We start from the raw sequence: 16,352 nt of genomic DNA, 5'->3' as shown, positions 1-16,352 counted from the left end.
ACATATGACAACAGCAAGGAAGTTCTGGGTTGCACCCGTCTCTTCAGATGCAATAGGTTTTCTCTTACCAGTTTGGCCAGAACCCCTCTCAGCTTTAATTCTTCCTGGAAGACTCCTCCCTGGTGTCCCACTTACTGAAATGCAAGGATTGGCACCAGACAAATTTTGTCTAGTTACTACTTTCCCCTACTAAGCTTTTCCTCCACTCAGCAATAGAGGGATGGCAAGGGGAAGTAAATGTTTTATTTTCCTTAAATCTCAAATTAAAACATATCATATGATACGCTGAGTAGCAGGAGCTACATACACTATTTTAAGCATGCCGCTGAGTATCTCCTGTGTAAGGAAAGGACTAACAAAGGCCTTGGAAGGTATCAGACTCCATATAATGGACAGTCTTCTTCCTGGTAGCCACCTAGTTTCTTCACAGCATAAGAATATAATGCCTTTATTTTTAGCATAAAATTTTATCTTGAGATTAAAGTAAAACATCATGCAAAGTACAGATGTTCTCCTTATCAATATTAAACTTTTTTCTTTGAACTTTCCGCAGTTATTGAAGTTCTTGAAAAGAAACTGGACCATTGAATTCTACAGGTTAATTCAAATGTAAAGAACAAACTCCCTCGCCTAGCTACAACTCCATCCTCCTTGGATCTTTTCGGCCATCCTACCGGATAGCAAAATGTATTACTGGCCTTCCCCCTGTAGAGGCATTCAGAGACAGCTTAGTTCTTCCCTTGGGAACCTCTCAGGAACCAGTGAAGGAGAACAACCCAACCGTCAAGTCACATTCTCTGTGCTCAGTATCAGGAAGAGGTCCAAAAAAGCAACTGATGGATGTCTTTGACTCACGGAGCTTGTACCATCAGCGGTCATACTGCAGAGACATGGTCAATGTCATGGGGACACTACCTGAGATGGTGACTTTGGGATGCTTGCCCCAGGCGCTTCCAAAGTGGACGATTCCAGCTCATGGTTGACAGTCTTGGTCTCAGGGCTGGTGATGGGAGATCCATCTGGTGGAGGCGAGGGGCTTTTATTTGCTTTCGCTGGGGTGCTGTCACTGAAGGAAGCAGAGAGAGAAAGGGAGAGAGAGGGAAAGAGAAAGAGAGAGAAGTCTGAGCGACGCCTAGAAGGAGTTGTGCTAACCGGCACAGATCAGCGGCCTCCATTATCTCTTTGCTTCACTGCCCAGACATGTGATGAAGACACTTGAAGCCCCTACAAGCTTCAGAGAAGCACCTTTGCTGAGTCGCAGTCCAACACACTGCAGCAGCATTACTGTGCAGCAGGCTACTCACTAAACTCCTACTCCATGGATCTACTTTGCCTCAGACACAGAAAAACAAAACCAAAAAACCAATCAGGCATCCTTAATTCTGCTAGATTCTAATGTAAGTGCCTGACGTTAAGTCATAGTCTTAATACTGCGGAAGCAGATAGGGGATTTCTGTGCAGCTTATTTAGTTTTAAATTCTACAGATAAGAATTTTTCTGCATGGTGGTGTTCTGACACCTGCATGGGTTATAACTAATAGATTCATAACACCTGTGATCCGTAGAATATCTTATTCCCCTATGTGGTACAAACTGGCTAAGCTGGAAAAGGGGCAAAGTAGCCAGAGGTTTCACAGATTATTCCAGACAGCAAAGAAACAGTGAGATTCTGCCTACTAATAAAGATTTCTCTATTATGGAAGGTCTCCCCAGCCTCGTTTTCAATGATGAACCCCTTCTGCCCCTGCCTTTCCAGTTGGTCCCTATTCCAGGACTGTTTCTGACACACAGTCAAGAGGGATTCTTCAGGGAATTAAGATACAAGGAGCATATACCAGTGGCATTTGTTGGTTCACAACTTGACCAGATTTGGACAGATTTTTCAAAGGAATGGCAAAAGGCACATGCCTTTCCCTAAGGGCATGCCCTGGCCAAGTGTGAAGTCTGTGCTTCAAAGTACGGAATCATGATATTTAGTAAAAAGTTGGTTACCAGAGAATTTCAACAGGGATAAAGGTAAAACCATTTTCCCCAGCCTAATTCTCAAACATTTTGGCTGAAATTCAGCTCCCCAAAAAGCAACTTACCAATTTATCTCCAGTCATGTAGAAGCACAGACACTGGTAGGGGATATTTTAGTAGAAGTGGTTACAGTTTGGCAAAACTATACATAGCTGAAAACAGAATATTACAGGATATTGCAAAAGGGCTGTGCAACCTCATCTACAGGGAGCGATATTTGCCTCCACTTAGGAAGTTGCAGTTCTTGTGAAGTTAAAGGCCTTGGGAGAAGGCTGAAAGGAACAGATCCTTTCCTATAACTTGAGACAATAAATCCTGGCATAGAGCCAGGACTAGAGCAATGCAGACCTGATTCTGCAGGGACATCAACTTGATTCTTTCTTTGCTCTGTCCCAAGAGAGCCCAGAGCTCCAGACTTGTACATCCACTCACACTTGGATGCCCGAGGTATGGTGGTCATCGGCTAACATGCATGATGGCGTCATTCCTAAACACTCACGAGTAGGGGGACAGCAAGAAGAGGAAGGGACAGCAAGGCATTTCAACAAACTTCCCCTTCCAAGCAAGCATCTCCCCCTGCTCAGCATTCCAGCTTTCAAGCTCCCCATCCCATTCCCTCTTCATTCACTTTGCCCTCACCCATTCCCCCCACTTTCTCCCCATATCCACACCCCACACACACATTTCCCCACAAAGCGCTTGTTCTCAGGTCCGCATGCAGGTCAGATGTTTCTGATGACACTGATGCCAGTAGCACACCAACATGATGCAACAAACCCAATGATGTTCTCTGCCAGCAGCTCTCAACCAGGGGCACGCACGCCAAGGGAAAAAGAGGGAAAGGAAGAGGAAAGAGGGAAGAGGAGGGACTAAGAACATGTACACCAACCCCTGCAGCTCTTCAGTTTGACTGGATATGGCTACAGTGTCCTTCCTCAGAGGTCCCCAGAAATCACTTCAAAACAGTGGGTGGTGTGAAGGATTCTGCAAAATTGACAAGGCTGTGCTACAGATTAAAAGTAGTAATGGTTGGAGGGTGAAGGTAAGGAAGTCTTGCTCTAAATGGGAGGAACCAGGGAACAGCAGGAAATGAGAGAAAATGTCCTCTGATGCTAGAGTTGGGGAAAAAAAAAACATGTTACCTTCCCTAGAGTTGAAAGCACTTTGGAGAAGATGGGGGACACAGTGATCTACAGCTAGACTGCCAGGACTCCTCAAATGCCCAGACTACATTGGAAATATTGGGACTACTGGCTCTCAGCTGGCCTACCAACACAAGGGTAGACTTTTCCTTCAGGGACCCGAAGAGGCCATTTCTCCCAGTGAGAAAGGAGTTCAGGCTTATTTTCAAAGGCTGTGAAACAGCTTTTTAGTGCCTTATTTCTGGTGCCTGGCAGTGACTTAATTTGGAGATATATTGGTAAAAGGCTCCCACATGAAAGGCAGTCCAGTTTCTTCCCCTCATCCTACAAGGGCTGAGAGGGCCCCACACTAAAGCCTTCATTAAGTCACTACTATTTACAGCTTGTTTGGTGTGTTGGCTGATCCCCCTAGGAAAATGCCAGTGCTAATTTTGGCTGAGCCTTTTCCAGCCCCCCGAGCGGCACCTTCATTCCTGCACTTGTTGCTTTGCATGCATTTAGTCAGTGCAACCAGCATCAAGCGAGCTTGTCACCAGGATCCTCTGTCCTTCACGGGTCCCCTTCACTTCCCACACAGAGCAAAGCCCTGTCTCCAAACTGATTGCTTGCTCCAAGAAACACAGGGAAAAGCAAGAGTGTGGGGACTGTCCCCACTGACCAAACGTGAGTACCACAGTAAAAAAAAGTGAAAACAACAAGGTCATTGCTCTCTCTCTTTTTCCTTCCCATGAGCAACTGGGAAGTGATGCCAAATCCAGGAATATCAGGCAGGGAAGGGAAGTGGGTGTCAACTTTCTTCTGGAATGAGAGAGTTGGGAACAGGGTCTAATACAGTTACTGCAGCTGAAGGGAAAGCCAAAATCCTCCAGCCTCTTTTAGTACTGCTGAGCTCTTGGACCCCTCATGGGGCTGCCTCGTCTGTTCTGGAAGAGCAGAGTAACTTCTGCAGATGGGGTTCCCATGTGCTTGTAACAATCCTGCGTTAGAGGATGAAACCTACTTTCCAATATGGTAAAAACAGACCAGTCACTTCCCGCCAAGTTCTCAAGCTAAAAAGAAAAAAAGGTTGGCATCTCAGCTAAGGTTCAGACAGGGCCTTTTAGCCAAAAGTGTTTTTTAGCACAAAAGCACGCTGGAGAATTACTTTTTTTTAAAGAAAAAAAAAAAAAAAGAGAAGGGGCAGGAGAAAGGAGGAAGAAGCACCTGCATACCCAAGCATATGGTGGCACAAATGTACATTCTTGCTGCAGATCAAAGTGACCGAGTCTCCTTCCCTGCATCAGGGGTTGCATATTTCTCTGTGACCCCAGCAGCTGCTCTGACAGCAGAAACTCCCAGCAGAGCCCAGGTCAGGCACCTTAACTGCTGGGCCCGTTGGACCTCATCAGGGCAGAGCAGGAGGACATTATGGCTAGAGCTCATCGAGATGAGATTTACTCTCTCTCCCTCTGCTGTAGCATCCATCCGTTCTCAGTGACTGGAAATATTAGATGTCCTGCCTGGTGCAGGTACAACACTGGTCCAATCAAGGACCAGAGACAGACATCCAGAGAAGTACTCCTGTGAATCCTCCTTTTCCTATAGTAGAAAACCTCAGAATAGTAACAACACAAGACATTCCTTCATTACTTTTTATTTGAGGATATAAAAATCAAGATTTGCCCATCAGCTTCCCTGTGAAATTACCCTTCTCCACCCTCCAACCTCCCACTTTACAAAGAGACAAACAGAAGGATTGTGTGACTTGCCCTAGTCACTGGGAAGCCCGGATCAGAAAAGCATTGACCTCAATCCACCAGCACTTGCTTTTATTGCTGGCAGGACATCATCTTGAATTTTTTTTTTTTTTCTTCTTCCTATAAGGACCCCATGGAGGGAGTACCAACACAAAGACTAAGAAAAGCAAAAATTAGAGGAAGTCTCCATGACATTACGCAGCAATTCCCACTTTGCTCCAGAGCATGTTCTTGTCAGAGTCCTTGACCTTGGCTATGGTAACTCTAGGCATTGTAGCAATCCAGTTATTCAATGCCATCACTGCCTTGAAAGGTAAGATGCTGACATTAGTCTTTAAACAAGACAATAGGCTTCCTTTGCCTTCAGCCCTGCACAGAATTTTAAATGGATGGCGCATGACAGTGAGGATCCTCAAGAACAGAGCAAGTAAGGAGCAAAGCTGGAAGTGTCCTCCTCCCACCTCATCATCCTCCCAACTGCAACAGGTAGATAGGGCAGGACTTCTGAGTGTGAAAGGCCTGCCTCATGGTCCTCCCTGGCCAGGCAGGGAATGAGAATGCAGCATTTCAGACCTGTTCAAAAGGGCAAGCCCCACTAGGTAAAACTAGAAGTTGTTAATCACCAAAATTGCCCATATTTCCCACGGAAAACCCAGCACCGTGCTTTTAGTCACACAAAACCAACTGAATAGACAATGCCTGAGCTTTCACACTGCCTTCTTAGATAGGAAAAGAAGCAAGGATTCAAACCAGGCACACAAGCAGTTAATGGGATTATCCAGACACAGAGAGATCTCAGCAGGACCCAGCAGGCCATGAACACATCGTATCATGCAAAGGACCCCTCTCCCATCACAGGGTTAACACGTGCCAGGCTGTTAGAGTCCAGCAACAGCCTCTCCAGTTTTAGGAACTAAATCAAACACGTATCGAAATGCTGCTCTCCGTACCGGTACCTGCTCATCTTTTTCCTCAGCCTGGCGAACAGTTTAGTTTTCTTTCTGTTGAGGATGGCACGCAAATCATTTCCGTTACAGGATGGCACAGTCAAACCAGGGAGGAAAAGTTAAGCTTCTAAGCACCCATTCACTTGGTGCCACAAAACTCACTGTAACCAAGATGACAAGGTCTCCTCTCTCTCTCACACACACACAAACACGTACACGGTTCCCTTGGTTCCTAGAAAGCTATGGTCTGGTTTGGAGAGGGTAGGAGAGGGCTTTTTGTGCTTGTCAAAGATCTACATGTATGTGAGCAAACTAGCGTTTTTCCTGCTCTTTGGAATATGGGGCCAAGGTGCACATGGAGAAGAAGAAAAAGGAAACTGTATAGACCAGGAGAGAACTGTAAGTGTCCTTTTTTTCACAGGTAATACGGCTCCTCACTCTCCCCTGTAAATATTGATACACAAGAAACAAGCTCCCCATTCTTCTTTACTAATGTGATCTGTGCGCAGTCTTATACGTGGAACCAAATCAGCATCTTTCCTACTATGTCTTTTTCCTGTTTGTCCAATCATACTAGGATAACGCTTCAGATCTCCTAGGTCTTCTAGGCATCTGAGCCGTGAATGTTCAAACTCTTTCAGAAACAAATCCCAAACATATGTCTGAGGTTCTCAGAAATGCATCAGCTGCTCTGTGCTACTGTGCTACGCAGCCAGCATCAGATTCATCAGCCACAGTAATATTTCTGTAGGGCCTTGCATGAATGCCATAATGATATGCACAGATAATTGCCTCTCTTCTCACACCTTCTCTCATTCATTTCCTTCCATTGTATCCACCTCCAATCCTCTTCCCAGTAGAGAAGGGTTAGGGAAACATCTGCTCCTACAGCAGACCACAATAAGCAATCAGATCAGTGAGGGCTATTTCCTCCTGCACACTCTTGCTCCAGCCCTGCGACACAATGAGAGGCCAGATGTGCAGGAGAGGCAGACATGCCTCACAGCATTTCCTGGTCACTGCAAAACGTATTTACTACCCTGGCAAACCTTTGTTACATGCTCCTCCCCTGCTCCACTGTGCTCAGGAGGAAGAGAGTCACTCTGGGGCAGGTCTGGCATCTCAGCTGAGATGCAGGGACTAAGTGATGAAGCAGCAGCACTCGGATTACTACCCGCACAGGGACCTCTGTGTGTGCGCTCATTTTCAGTTTTTAGGGCCATGTGGTCTCATAGCCAGCCAAAGAGCACAGAACTGCAGCTGAGACAACCATTACATCCCCAGATAAAGCTAGCAGTTTGTGGGGGCTGGAATTGTGAGGACAGGTAATTTATTCACTGGAAGCTCTTTCAGGCCAGAAACTTCATGCCACAACAACAACAAACATGTCTGGGCCAGGTTGCCACTACAGCCTGCCATCACTTTCTTGACGAAGAAAGGAAGGAGGAGGAGGGAGCTGGACAAAGCAATGGCTACACCTTTCATCTGTCCTATTACCTCATCCTCTTCCAAGGACCCTGGAGGATGCTGCCATCAGAGACAACAGGGCACATGGCAGCAAGAGAATGGGCACCACGGCCTCCTCACAAGGCTTCAGTCTTGTTGGGTTGTGATGATCAACAGACACCACATGCTAACTTGGGAAGAAGATATTGTTTTCACAAGAAGCATTCCTACTAGCACCTTAAAAATTTAGTGTTAGCAATCCAAAATTCAGGGGCCAAATTCAGCTCAAACCTCCTCTTTCTTTAGAGCTGGCAAACACCACACACATTGCTGGAACAAGACACGCAAGTTGTCTATGCACAACTGCAATAGGAGGTTAAACAAGGGAGCACAGAGGTCTCAACAGCTGATCTAGCCCTTCCGAATCAGTGCACTCAGACCACAGCTTGCCCTTACTTCATGCTGACTTCACCTCCTCCCTCCATCAATACACCAATTGAGGACTTGGGCTGTGCTCCTGCTCACCCGGCACGTGGGATTAGCAGCAGCTGGAAGCCAGAGCCCAACACTGTTTCATCACTCACACATTTGGATGGGAGCCAGACAGCCTCATCCAGAGCCCGACCTCTCCCTCCCCTCTCAGTGCTAGAGAATGTGCAGACTTGCACTTAACCATACAGGACTGGACCCAGTTGAGGAAAGAAAGCTAAAGGCCTGGAGGACACTCACTCCTTGCTTATGTGCAGATTAGAAGTGCTCTGAGATCAGGAGGCCTCATATTAGTGAGGCTGCAACTACTTCCACAACACACACAGAGGAAACGCACTGCAGCTGGGTACACAGGAGGGGCATAAGGCTTTGGCAAACAGGTGGGTCCAAGTTTGGAGGGCCAAAGAGGATGCTGGGGAAACAAATGGGCTCTTGGTGCTCAGGCTCACAAGCTCCAGGTCCATGGTGGAAGCTTTTGAGGGAAAGAACAGGACAGGAGCTGGGCAACTCAACTCAGAAGGAGGGGCAGCTCAGTATTACATGTCAGTGCATGGAATTTGACTTTAAAAAAGCAGAGCTGAGAGTCAATTGCCTAAATATCAGCACCTAGTGAAAGTTTAGGCCTCCAGATTCTATTCTAGAAAGGTAAGAGGTATTGCATTGTGTCACCCAGCCCCAAGTGCAATCTTGGACATGCTTTAGGGAGTCTCAGGAGGGCACTGGCTGGCTATATACAGGTAGTCAAATCAATCCCCAACCAACAACATGGAGGTTTCAATACCCCTGGTAGAGACATCCCTGTCCCTCCTCCCCTGCTGACACTACTCCCACAGTTACTGACCTGGGCTGTGCTTTAACGGGAAAGGCATTGGCTGAGTACTGCTTGTCTAGACCCAGCAGGACATCATGGAGGTTTTGGTTCAACTGCAAAATACAAAAACAAAAAAAAGAAAAAGAATGAGAAAAGAGCCCAAGTGCCAGAATAGAGTCTGAGCTGGCCTGCACAGGCTGACCAAACACGGGCTTGCGCCCGGACATGTGCGCATACTCAGCTATCCCAAGAGAGGACAGCCCTACGTCTGTTTCCACTCCTCCGTGGGGTATGAAATGCTACAGCACTCAAACTGTCGAAGAGCTGCTGGAGCCTTGTGGGAATGCTCTGCCTCCCTTACACATCATCCTCTTTGCTCCTTTACCACCTGCCCCCACCAGTGTGTACCATTGCAAAAGTGGGCAGTGTGTTTACCTAAGGGTCTATGTGCTAGAACTGAAGCTTCACTCTGGATTTGTAGTGAAAGCTGTTCCTCAGACCTGCTTATAAACCTTGGGATGTGGCCATCTCAACTGTGAAGCCCAAAGGCAGCTGGACTTCCAGTTAACAACAAGCCTTGACTTCACAGGCTACCTGGGCCATCTAGGTTTGCGCAGGACCTGGATATCTCTGCAGAATGCAATATTAGGGGTTAAACTCTCCCTGCACTGAAGGCTGCAAGATTCACTCCAGACACTCCTATTCTGAAACAGCCAATTCATAAACACGATGAGATGCCAGATTTATCATTGGTAGGAGGAGGGATCCAATGCAATCAATGTTGGAGGCATTGTGCTGGCAACACCAGCAGTTAATTGGATGCTATAGCAGTAATAAGAAACAGATGGTTCTTACGGAATAAAGCAAAAGCCCTGCTCTGATACACAACTCCTCAGGAAAGAAAAATCCAAGATATGATATAAGAAGAGAATTCCTGTCTCACAAGCATCTTTCCCATGTTTTGCTGAATGTAAGTTAACAGCAACAAACATAATTATAACAATCCTCCCTATTCTTAACAATCAGTTCATTCCTCAGTGGAGAAGAGCAGGCTATTAATTGGAAAGGTCCCCATGAAATGTCAGCAGGGCTCAAAACTGATGCATTACACCAAGGCAGAGGGCCCCTGACTGCTGGGAATTGAAGGACTATAACGTTGCTCGTTGCTTAGTGGCTGTCTTGTTGTCAAGATGACATTGGGGAGGGGAGGGAATACAAGAGTTTTCCAGCTGGGCTCTCAGTCACTCATCAAGATTAGTGCAACATTTACAGAGGGCGTGCAACTCTTAGGAGTAGCGTACAGACCTGAGGAATTCAAGACTTCTCTAGCTTTTAAGTGAAAAAACAAGAACATATTTGTAAATGCAAGAGGCAGTGGGGGCTTTCCCACAGACTGTTCCTGAGGTCTCTGCTGGGCACTGGCACACCGCACCAGCATCCAGTCTGCCATCACCAGGTTACAACACTGCTTACTGCTGTGATTCCCAACTCATGGCCAACTGGTAGCTCATGCAAGGGCCATGCTAAGCACTCAAATGCCTTCTTTTGGGTCACAGGGCTGGAAAGCAGCCAAAGCAGAGAGGTACTGCTGGGAAGTGCCTTCCTGAGGGACTGGAGTGAGGCGGGTCTGTCTTCGGCGAACTTGCAGATTGGCAGATTCCCTGCTGTTTTCATGCCCACAGCTAGAGAGATGAGGGTTCACAGCAACTTGCTGCCAGGCAGCAGATGAGGAGGCAAATAGATACCAGGCTGAGACTGCCCAGGTAATAGGTTACTGATCCATAATGTAGATGAACTCAAAAAGGCAGCAAGAGATAGGCCTGAAAGTGACTTCCCTTCCCCCTGTGGATCTGCAAATGAGCTCTGCCAAGTGACACAAACTCCCCGCTGCTGCATGGCCCTGCAGTCTCTTCCCTGTGCTCCATCCCTTTACATTACTATCTCAGCCTTTCTCCCAAGTGGCTCAGAAAAAAGTAACGGTTAACCTTTTCCTTTGACATAGGCCAAATGCTCCATTTTCTCCAGCTGCTTTTTTCTTTTTTTTTTTTGTTTGTTTGTTTGTTTTTTTTAATTCACAGTGAGGAGAGAGTGTATTAGTAGGATAAACTGTTAGTTTCCTTACCTTGCTCATTTCTTTATGGAAGTTCTCTTCTAGGCCTGCTATACTCTGGAATGTGTTGACGTAGAAACCAACACGACTGCCAAACGGAAAATGAGACAGAAGAACTTAATGGACACTCTCCCAAAGACTATAAGTTCTGCCCCTTCTGCTACCTCCCACCCACCATATTCCCGTTCAAACTCCACTCTGTCAGGTCTGGTACACACTGAAAGAGAAGGGTGGCAGAGAAGTGTGAAGGGGATGGTGGATCAAAGGTCAGGTATGGGGCAAACATGTCCAAGGTGAGGAGGAGGCCAGGTGAGATAGGATCTGAATTTGTGCTGGCTAAAGGGAGAGGGAGGTGCAGGGCAGGGGAAAGAAAGAAAAAACAGGAAAGAAGAAAAAAAAAAAAAAGAGCCAGTGGTAGGGTGATGGCAAGGAAAAGGATAGAGGCTGTGACACAGGTGGAGTGTGGGGAGAGCTAGGGGAATTGGCAGGAGGACAGATATTAATTCACTCTGAAGTCACGCAGCACCAGCGGAAGCAAAAAAGCATGAACTATTTGCTTCAGGGGCAGAAGAGTAAGAAAGCACAGGATGGGCACAGAGAGCAACAGGAAAGCAGAAGGATCAGCTGGATAGCAGGAGCCTGTGAACAACCTGTGGCACCTTAAAATCCCAGCAGCTGCCTGCCGCGTTCCTTTCTCTAGCCAGCCTGCCAGCTGCCAACAGAGAGTGCTGTACCAGCTCCCAGCTGGAGGAGCAACAGCAGGAGGGAGATGCTCTCTAAGGCCAGCGGCATCACCGTTCTGCACATGGAACCACCCAGATGCCTGTATCCCTCCCAGCTTCTTCCTCAGCCAGGCCTGCATGCTGCTTTGAGCAAAGAGTCCTGACCCAGGCTGGCAGGAAAGGGCAGTGAAGACGGACATGTAAGCTAAATGTTGGTCTGCTTCTTTCTCCTCCCTTTTCATCACCATAATCATTGGTATGGAAAATCCATTGTCTCTCAAGTCTTCCTATTCTCTCAGCCCATTTTCCTTTGCCCAGGCTATGTTTTGTTAAATAGAGCACAACGGGACAGTTATAACCACTAGTTCCTCACTGGGTCCTCTGTCACGTAGCCAGGAGCACATTTAGGTGCAAGAGAAGGCAGCCACACCAGGATCCTTCCCTCATCTTTATTCACCCAACTGCCCAAACCCGAAAGTGGCATCCAAAGCAGAGCAACCTGCCCTCTTATCCTCCCTCTTACATTAAACCTGCTGCTTCACAGGGTGCTCATAAGCTTGCATGGCGAGACACAGTGATCAAGGCATCACCTCTTGGCTTTCTCCAACCCCGGTGACCATATAAACCCCTCTGACGTGTCATCTTCCCTTAATCAGTCAGCTGACATACCCACTCAGCTGCAGATGTTCCTTCCAGCCAGCCAGCTCCACACCCAAAATCTTAGTGACCCAGCCTGCTCTGTCTGCTGTCCACAGCAGAAGCTGGGCCATTGCCCAGGAAAGCTGGGCAGAGTTGGTGGGGCAAAGGGATTAATCAAACAAAGCATAGAAACACAGTTTCTGTTTGTGGTAAAACTGAATTTTTCATGAGTATCACGAAGCAAAGCACAGAAAGCCCAGGGTGAACTTGGGTGGGGGTAATCCTAGGACAGACTCTCTGAGATGATCCAGAAAACAAGAGCAGACACCCAGCCCAAGCTAGGAGAACAGCTTCCTTCCAACCAGCCCTCGGGAAAACTTCCAGCACTCACCTATTCCATAGTGAGGGCAGCTCCTCCTGCAGATCAACGTTCATCTCCTCAAACACCTTCTGAGCCTTTACTAACTCTTCTTCAGCCTTAATAACAGAGAAAGGAGATTGTCAGCTCCAGTGCAGACAAGTACCCTGCAGGGCTGGGACAACTGTGACTCTTTTGACTTCCCTGGGAGACCAGGCAAAATTCTGGTATGGAGTAATCCCCATCCCAAATGAGTCTCCCAGGAACCAGGGTTGCATCACAGGTGACCTGATGACCCTTCAAGCTTGCATATATTACTCTCAGGTTTTCTCTCAATAGATTTCACCGTTTGGATACTCAGAAAGTAATTCAAACATTCACTAATGTGTTTTAAGTTCTATAAGTTTACCGGGCTTCAAAAACTAAATCGAGGTGGTCAGGCAGTTCAGCCTCCAGCCTGGATACAGATGAAAACAATAGTGGCCCCTGCCCCTCACCAGGTCTCTGAAAGAGTTGAAATCCATCCCAAATGGTGTTGAAGAAGAGTCCTCCCCTGTGGGGACTCTCTGCTCAGGTAAGGTCATGCCAAAGCCCCATCTCTTCTGAGGAAGGGAGGAGGTCTGCATCCTTGGCTGCTACAGCTCTCTCACAAAGCTGACTAGAAAAGCAAGGAAGGGTATGCAAAGCATGAGTTGTGCCAGCAGGAGGCCAGGCTGGAGGGCCTGAGCAGCAGGTCTTGGCTTCAGCAGTCTCACATGCTCTCATTGGTGAGGATCTAACACAAGAGCAATCCCTGGCTGGCTGTTGGCCACCAACACCAAAGGAAATATGCCTTGTACAGGACCTCTTCTCCCAGCTGAGAGTTTAAATTCAATCTGTTCATTTGACCCAGACACTGACAGACCCCAACACTGATACATGAGTTCTGCTGGGTTTCAGTGACAAAAAGGATGATCCTGGCTTCTGTTGCTGACAGCAGACACCAGCAACAAGAACATTCCCTTTCCCATACTTGTTCTAGGTGACCTCTTCCTCTTTTCAGTGCCCTGACTTAAAACTCAAAGCTTGCTAATTAAAATGTTTCTAATCCATAATTTGCAACAGCACAGGATTGTTCTCCCATAACCCTGTGCAGTGGGATGCGGGATGGCAAATCCCTGCACGAGCAACTCAATGACACATCTTAACAGGAAGGTCAGTGCCTACTTAGATGTGTGACAACAGCAGGAATGTCACAACGCCACAGGGCTCTGCAAAGAGCCCACAAGACACCAGGGAACTGGATCTCTCTACGAGCCTGCAGTCAGATTCCTACCCCTTCTACAAAATGAAGTTTTATCTTCTTTATGCCAGCTTAATTAAAGAAATCCAGCTTACTGCTCCTTAGTGACAGGTATATGCAAAGATAGGATTGATTGGAGAAGACTTAAAAATACTTTGCATTTCAGAGCCCTGTTCCTCACAGTGTTGTGTAGGATACTTACACTCTCCATTTCTCACCTGACTTATGAGCAAGCCGCAGAAGCTCCTACTTTCCAGCTAGCTCCACCTTTCAGAGGGTCGCTCATTGCTGCCAAAGGCAAGGCTAAAACTTTGTACTCAAGATCAGAAGAGAAAGTTTACCCCAGAAAAAGACACAAGTGGGAGGTATTCAAAAGCTAAGCCGACCTTGTGAGGAACAGGCAGGAGGAGAAGGGGCCATGATGCTTCCACCCAGAAACCCCTGTATTTTGCTGCTACACTCACTGAAAAACCCAACATTTCAAGAGAGTTTGCACAAAACAAACAAAAACCCCATTTAAACAGAGACACAGTTTATGCTGGATCAGAGACAATGATCACAAAGACTCATTCTGCCTGAAAATCCCTCTACGAATAAATGTTTCTAATGTAACCATTTTAAAGGAAGAAAAAAAATCCCAGTCCATCCTTTGGCTTTATCTTATTCTAATTTCCAAACTAGACTGGAACCAGAATCAACCCAGGAGGTGAGATAGCTGGGAGACGAGGCATCACTGAATGTTGTTAGCTTTTCAGATACAGTGAATATTAACAACACTTTCCCTCTCTTGTTTACCTGTTCAGAAGGTCAAAGAACCTAGAAAGCAACGCACGAATATTGTGACATCCCGAGGCAAAGGCAAAATCAGCAACAGGCAACGTTCACTCTAGAGTAGCTGTAGGAATCAGGGATCCATCTAGTGCCTGTAGCTCAGCTAGTGCTCTCAGTCCCAGCTATAGCATTGAATTAATTCTTCACTCCTTTGTCTGCCCAGGGATCTTCTCACCAGTGGGATTTATTTTGCTTGGAAGCAGGGGTCCTGACACTGGATAGCCCTGACTGCTTCCAGCTGGAACGGAAGACAGACATCAACTTGGTCATGAGCCCTGCTAGAAGAAAATCCAGTTCATGCAGTACGGTGGGGAAAGGAGGAAAGACAGAGGTTTCAGGGGTGGAGCCCATTGCTACCATATCTGTGCACTTTTTATTTGAGCTGTCATTGTTGCCAACCTGATGGAGAACTGAGGCAGAAGGACGTAATCGCCAGGTCCATGAAATGCGATCTAAGAAAATTCTTCCTCTCCTCTCCTTGCCTGAAAGGGGGAAGGTTTGAGCAGGAGCTGGACAACACAAATGTTTTCCTGACCTTCCCCCTAGCCAAGGCTCAGAGTGCCAAGCACAACCAGTTCAGTTGTGACGGGGGAGGGGGGGGCGGTTATTCCCCATTACATTTCCTACCATCATGCATCCCAGCACGCGTAAGTGTCTGGCAATATCCAGCCTGGTGCTTTCAGGCAATCCAGTGACCATTCCTCTTCAAACACTATGCTGTAAACTGTGGTAATTACGCACTGCTCAGTTAATAGTTTAGACAACCGCGAGGCAGAGGTTATGTTATCGCTGCAGCACCAAGGATGTTGCTTTTTAGTCTGTATTCAGCATTTCAGGAGAGCTTAGCAGAAAGGCAAGAATTTGCTGTTCTAAGCCATTTTCCCTTTTGTTTCAAAAAGCCCAGTCACCAAAATTTGTAACTGAGGGTGTGCAATAGCAGACCCCCCAGGAGACTTTACAGAAAACCTCCGCTGTATGTTTTTGTTAGTATCTGCTAAAGGCCTAAAAAGCCAGCAGCTTGCACACTGGAGGGAGGGACTTAGTTTTACAGTAGAAATAATAGGTCTTGCTGACCCCATTTTTGCTTGGAGGTTGTAAAAATCACCAGGCAAGAGACAGCAACACAGCTGCAGGTAAGGGGACGGATTATTTTTTTTTTTAGGCTTAACATTCTGAAGCTTTTCAGTACATGCAGTGTCATCAGCCTTCCCACTTTTATCAAGAGCTTAAATGAGATTTAGGGTTGCAAGTAACACCTTCTGTCTTGAAGTCATGCAAATATAAAAACTAAAGCCTTTTTTTTCCCGCCTGCTTGTATTAGTGAAGGAAAAGCTGGAAAACCTACAGGTTCAGAATACAAACTATTCCTCTTCACTGAGATTTTTTTTGTTAGTCCCCAATCAAAATAAAAATTTAAAAACCCCAAACATGCAAAATCCAAAAACTCGCACAAGTAGCAACAAAAAGTTAAGGCTGGCAATACTATTATTTAATTCAAGAATGAAAGAAGAAAAACTTAAAGGAGGACTTAACTTGATTTGAAAATACCTGGGGTAACTGAAAATATTAAATGTCACTTAGCAGGAGGTTAACACCCCCGCACCACAGTGCGTGGAAAGATTACATACCCCCTTGTCACCTGCTTTAGGGCAAAGTCACCCAGTACAGTGAAATTATCGATCGACTCTCAGTAGCCTGTCCAAAATCAGAGCGCAATGGATGAGGGAGCACTCGTAGGTACTGGTTCTCTAGGCAATCTGCAGGCAGTGGTGCTACTCCCAGTCACCCCACCCAGTCTGAGAAGACGAAAAATGCCC

At 46.7% G+C, this 16,352-nt stretch overlaps 1 protein-coding gene across 10 annotated transcripts in view; it reads right to left on the bottom strand.

Moving 5' to 3' along the window:
- Nucleotides 1-16,352, bottom strand: part of BIN1 (bridging integrator 1) — a 100,514-nt gene that overhangs the window by 21,062 nt on the left and 63,100 nt on the right. For 7 of the 10 annotated variants that reach the window (XM_087731983.1, XM_087731984.1, XM_087731986.1 and 4 more), the window contains 4 exons: nucleotides 12,456-12,541; nucleotides 10,716-10,791; nucleotides 8,624-8,706; nucleotides 916-1,066 (listed from right to left, as the gene is read on the bottom strand). In XM_087731983.1, coding sequence (XP_087588109.1) covers nucleotides 916-1,066; nucleotides 8,624-8,706; nucleotides 10,716-10,791; nucleotides 12,456-12,541 — 396 coding nt within the window. Of the gene's footprint in view, nucleotides 1-915; nucleotides 1,067-5,850; nucleotides 5,902-8,623; nucleotides 8,707-10,715; nucleotides 10,792-12,455; nucleotides 12,542-16,352 lie in introns of all 10 variants that reach the window. The other 3 variants (XM_087731991.1, XM_087731992.1, XM_087731990.1) reach the window with 2 other exon arrangements.

The sequence above is a fragment of the Nipponia nippon genome, unplaced genomic scaffold (genome assembly GCF_047370975.1).
Source record: "Nipponia nippon isolate SJK-2023a ecotype South Korea unplaced genomic scaffold, ASM4737097v1 scaffold_5, whole genome shotgun sequence".
Classification (NCBI taxonomy): Eukaryota; Metazoa; Chordata; class Aves; order Pelecaniformes; family Threskiornithidae; genus Nipponia; species Nipponia nippon.
The sequence above is the reverse complement of the archived record's forward strand: the minus strand, read 5'-3'. Positions and strand labels throughout refer to the sequence as shown.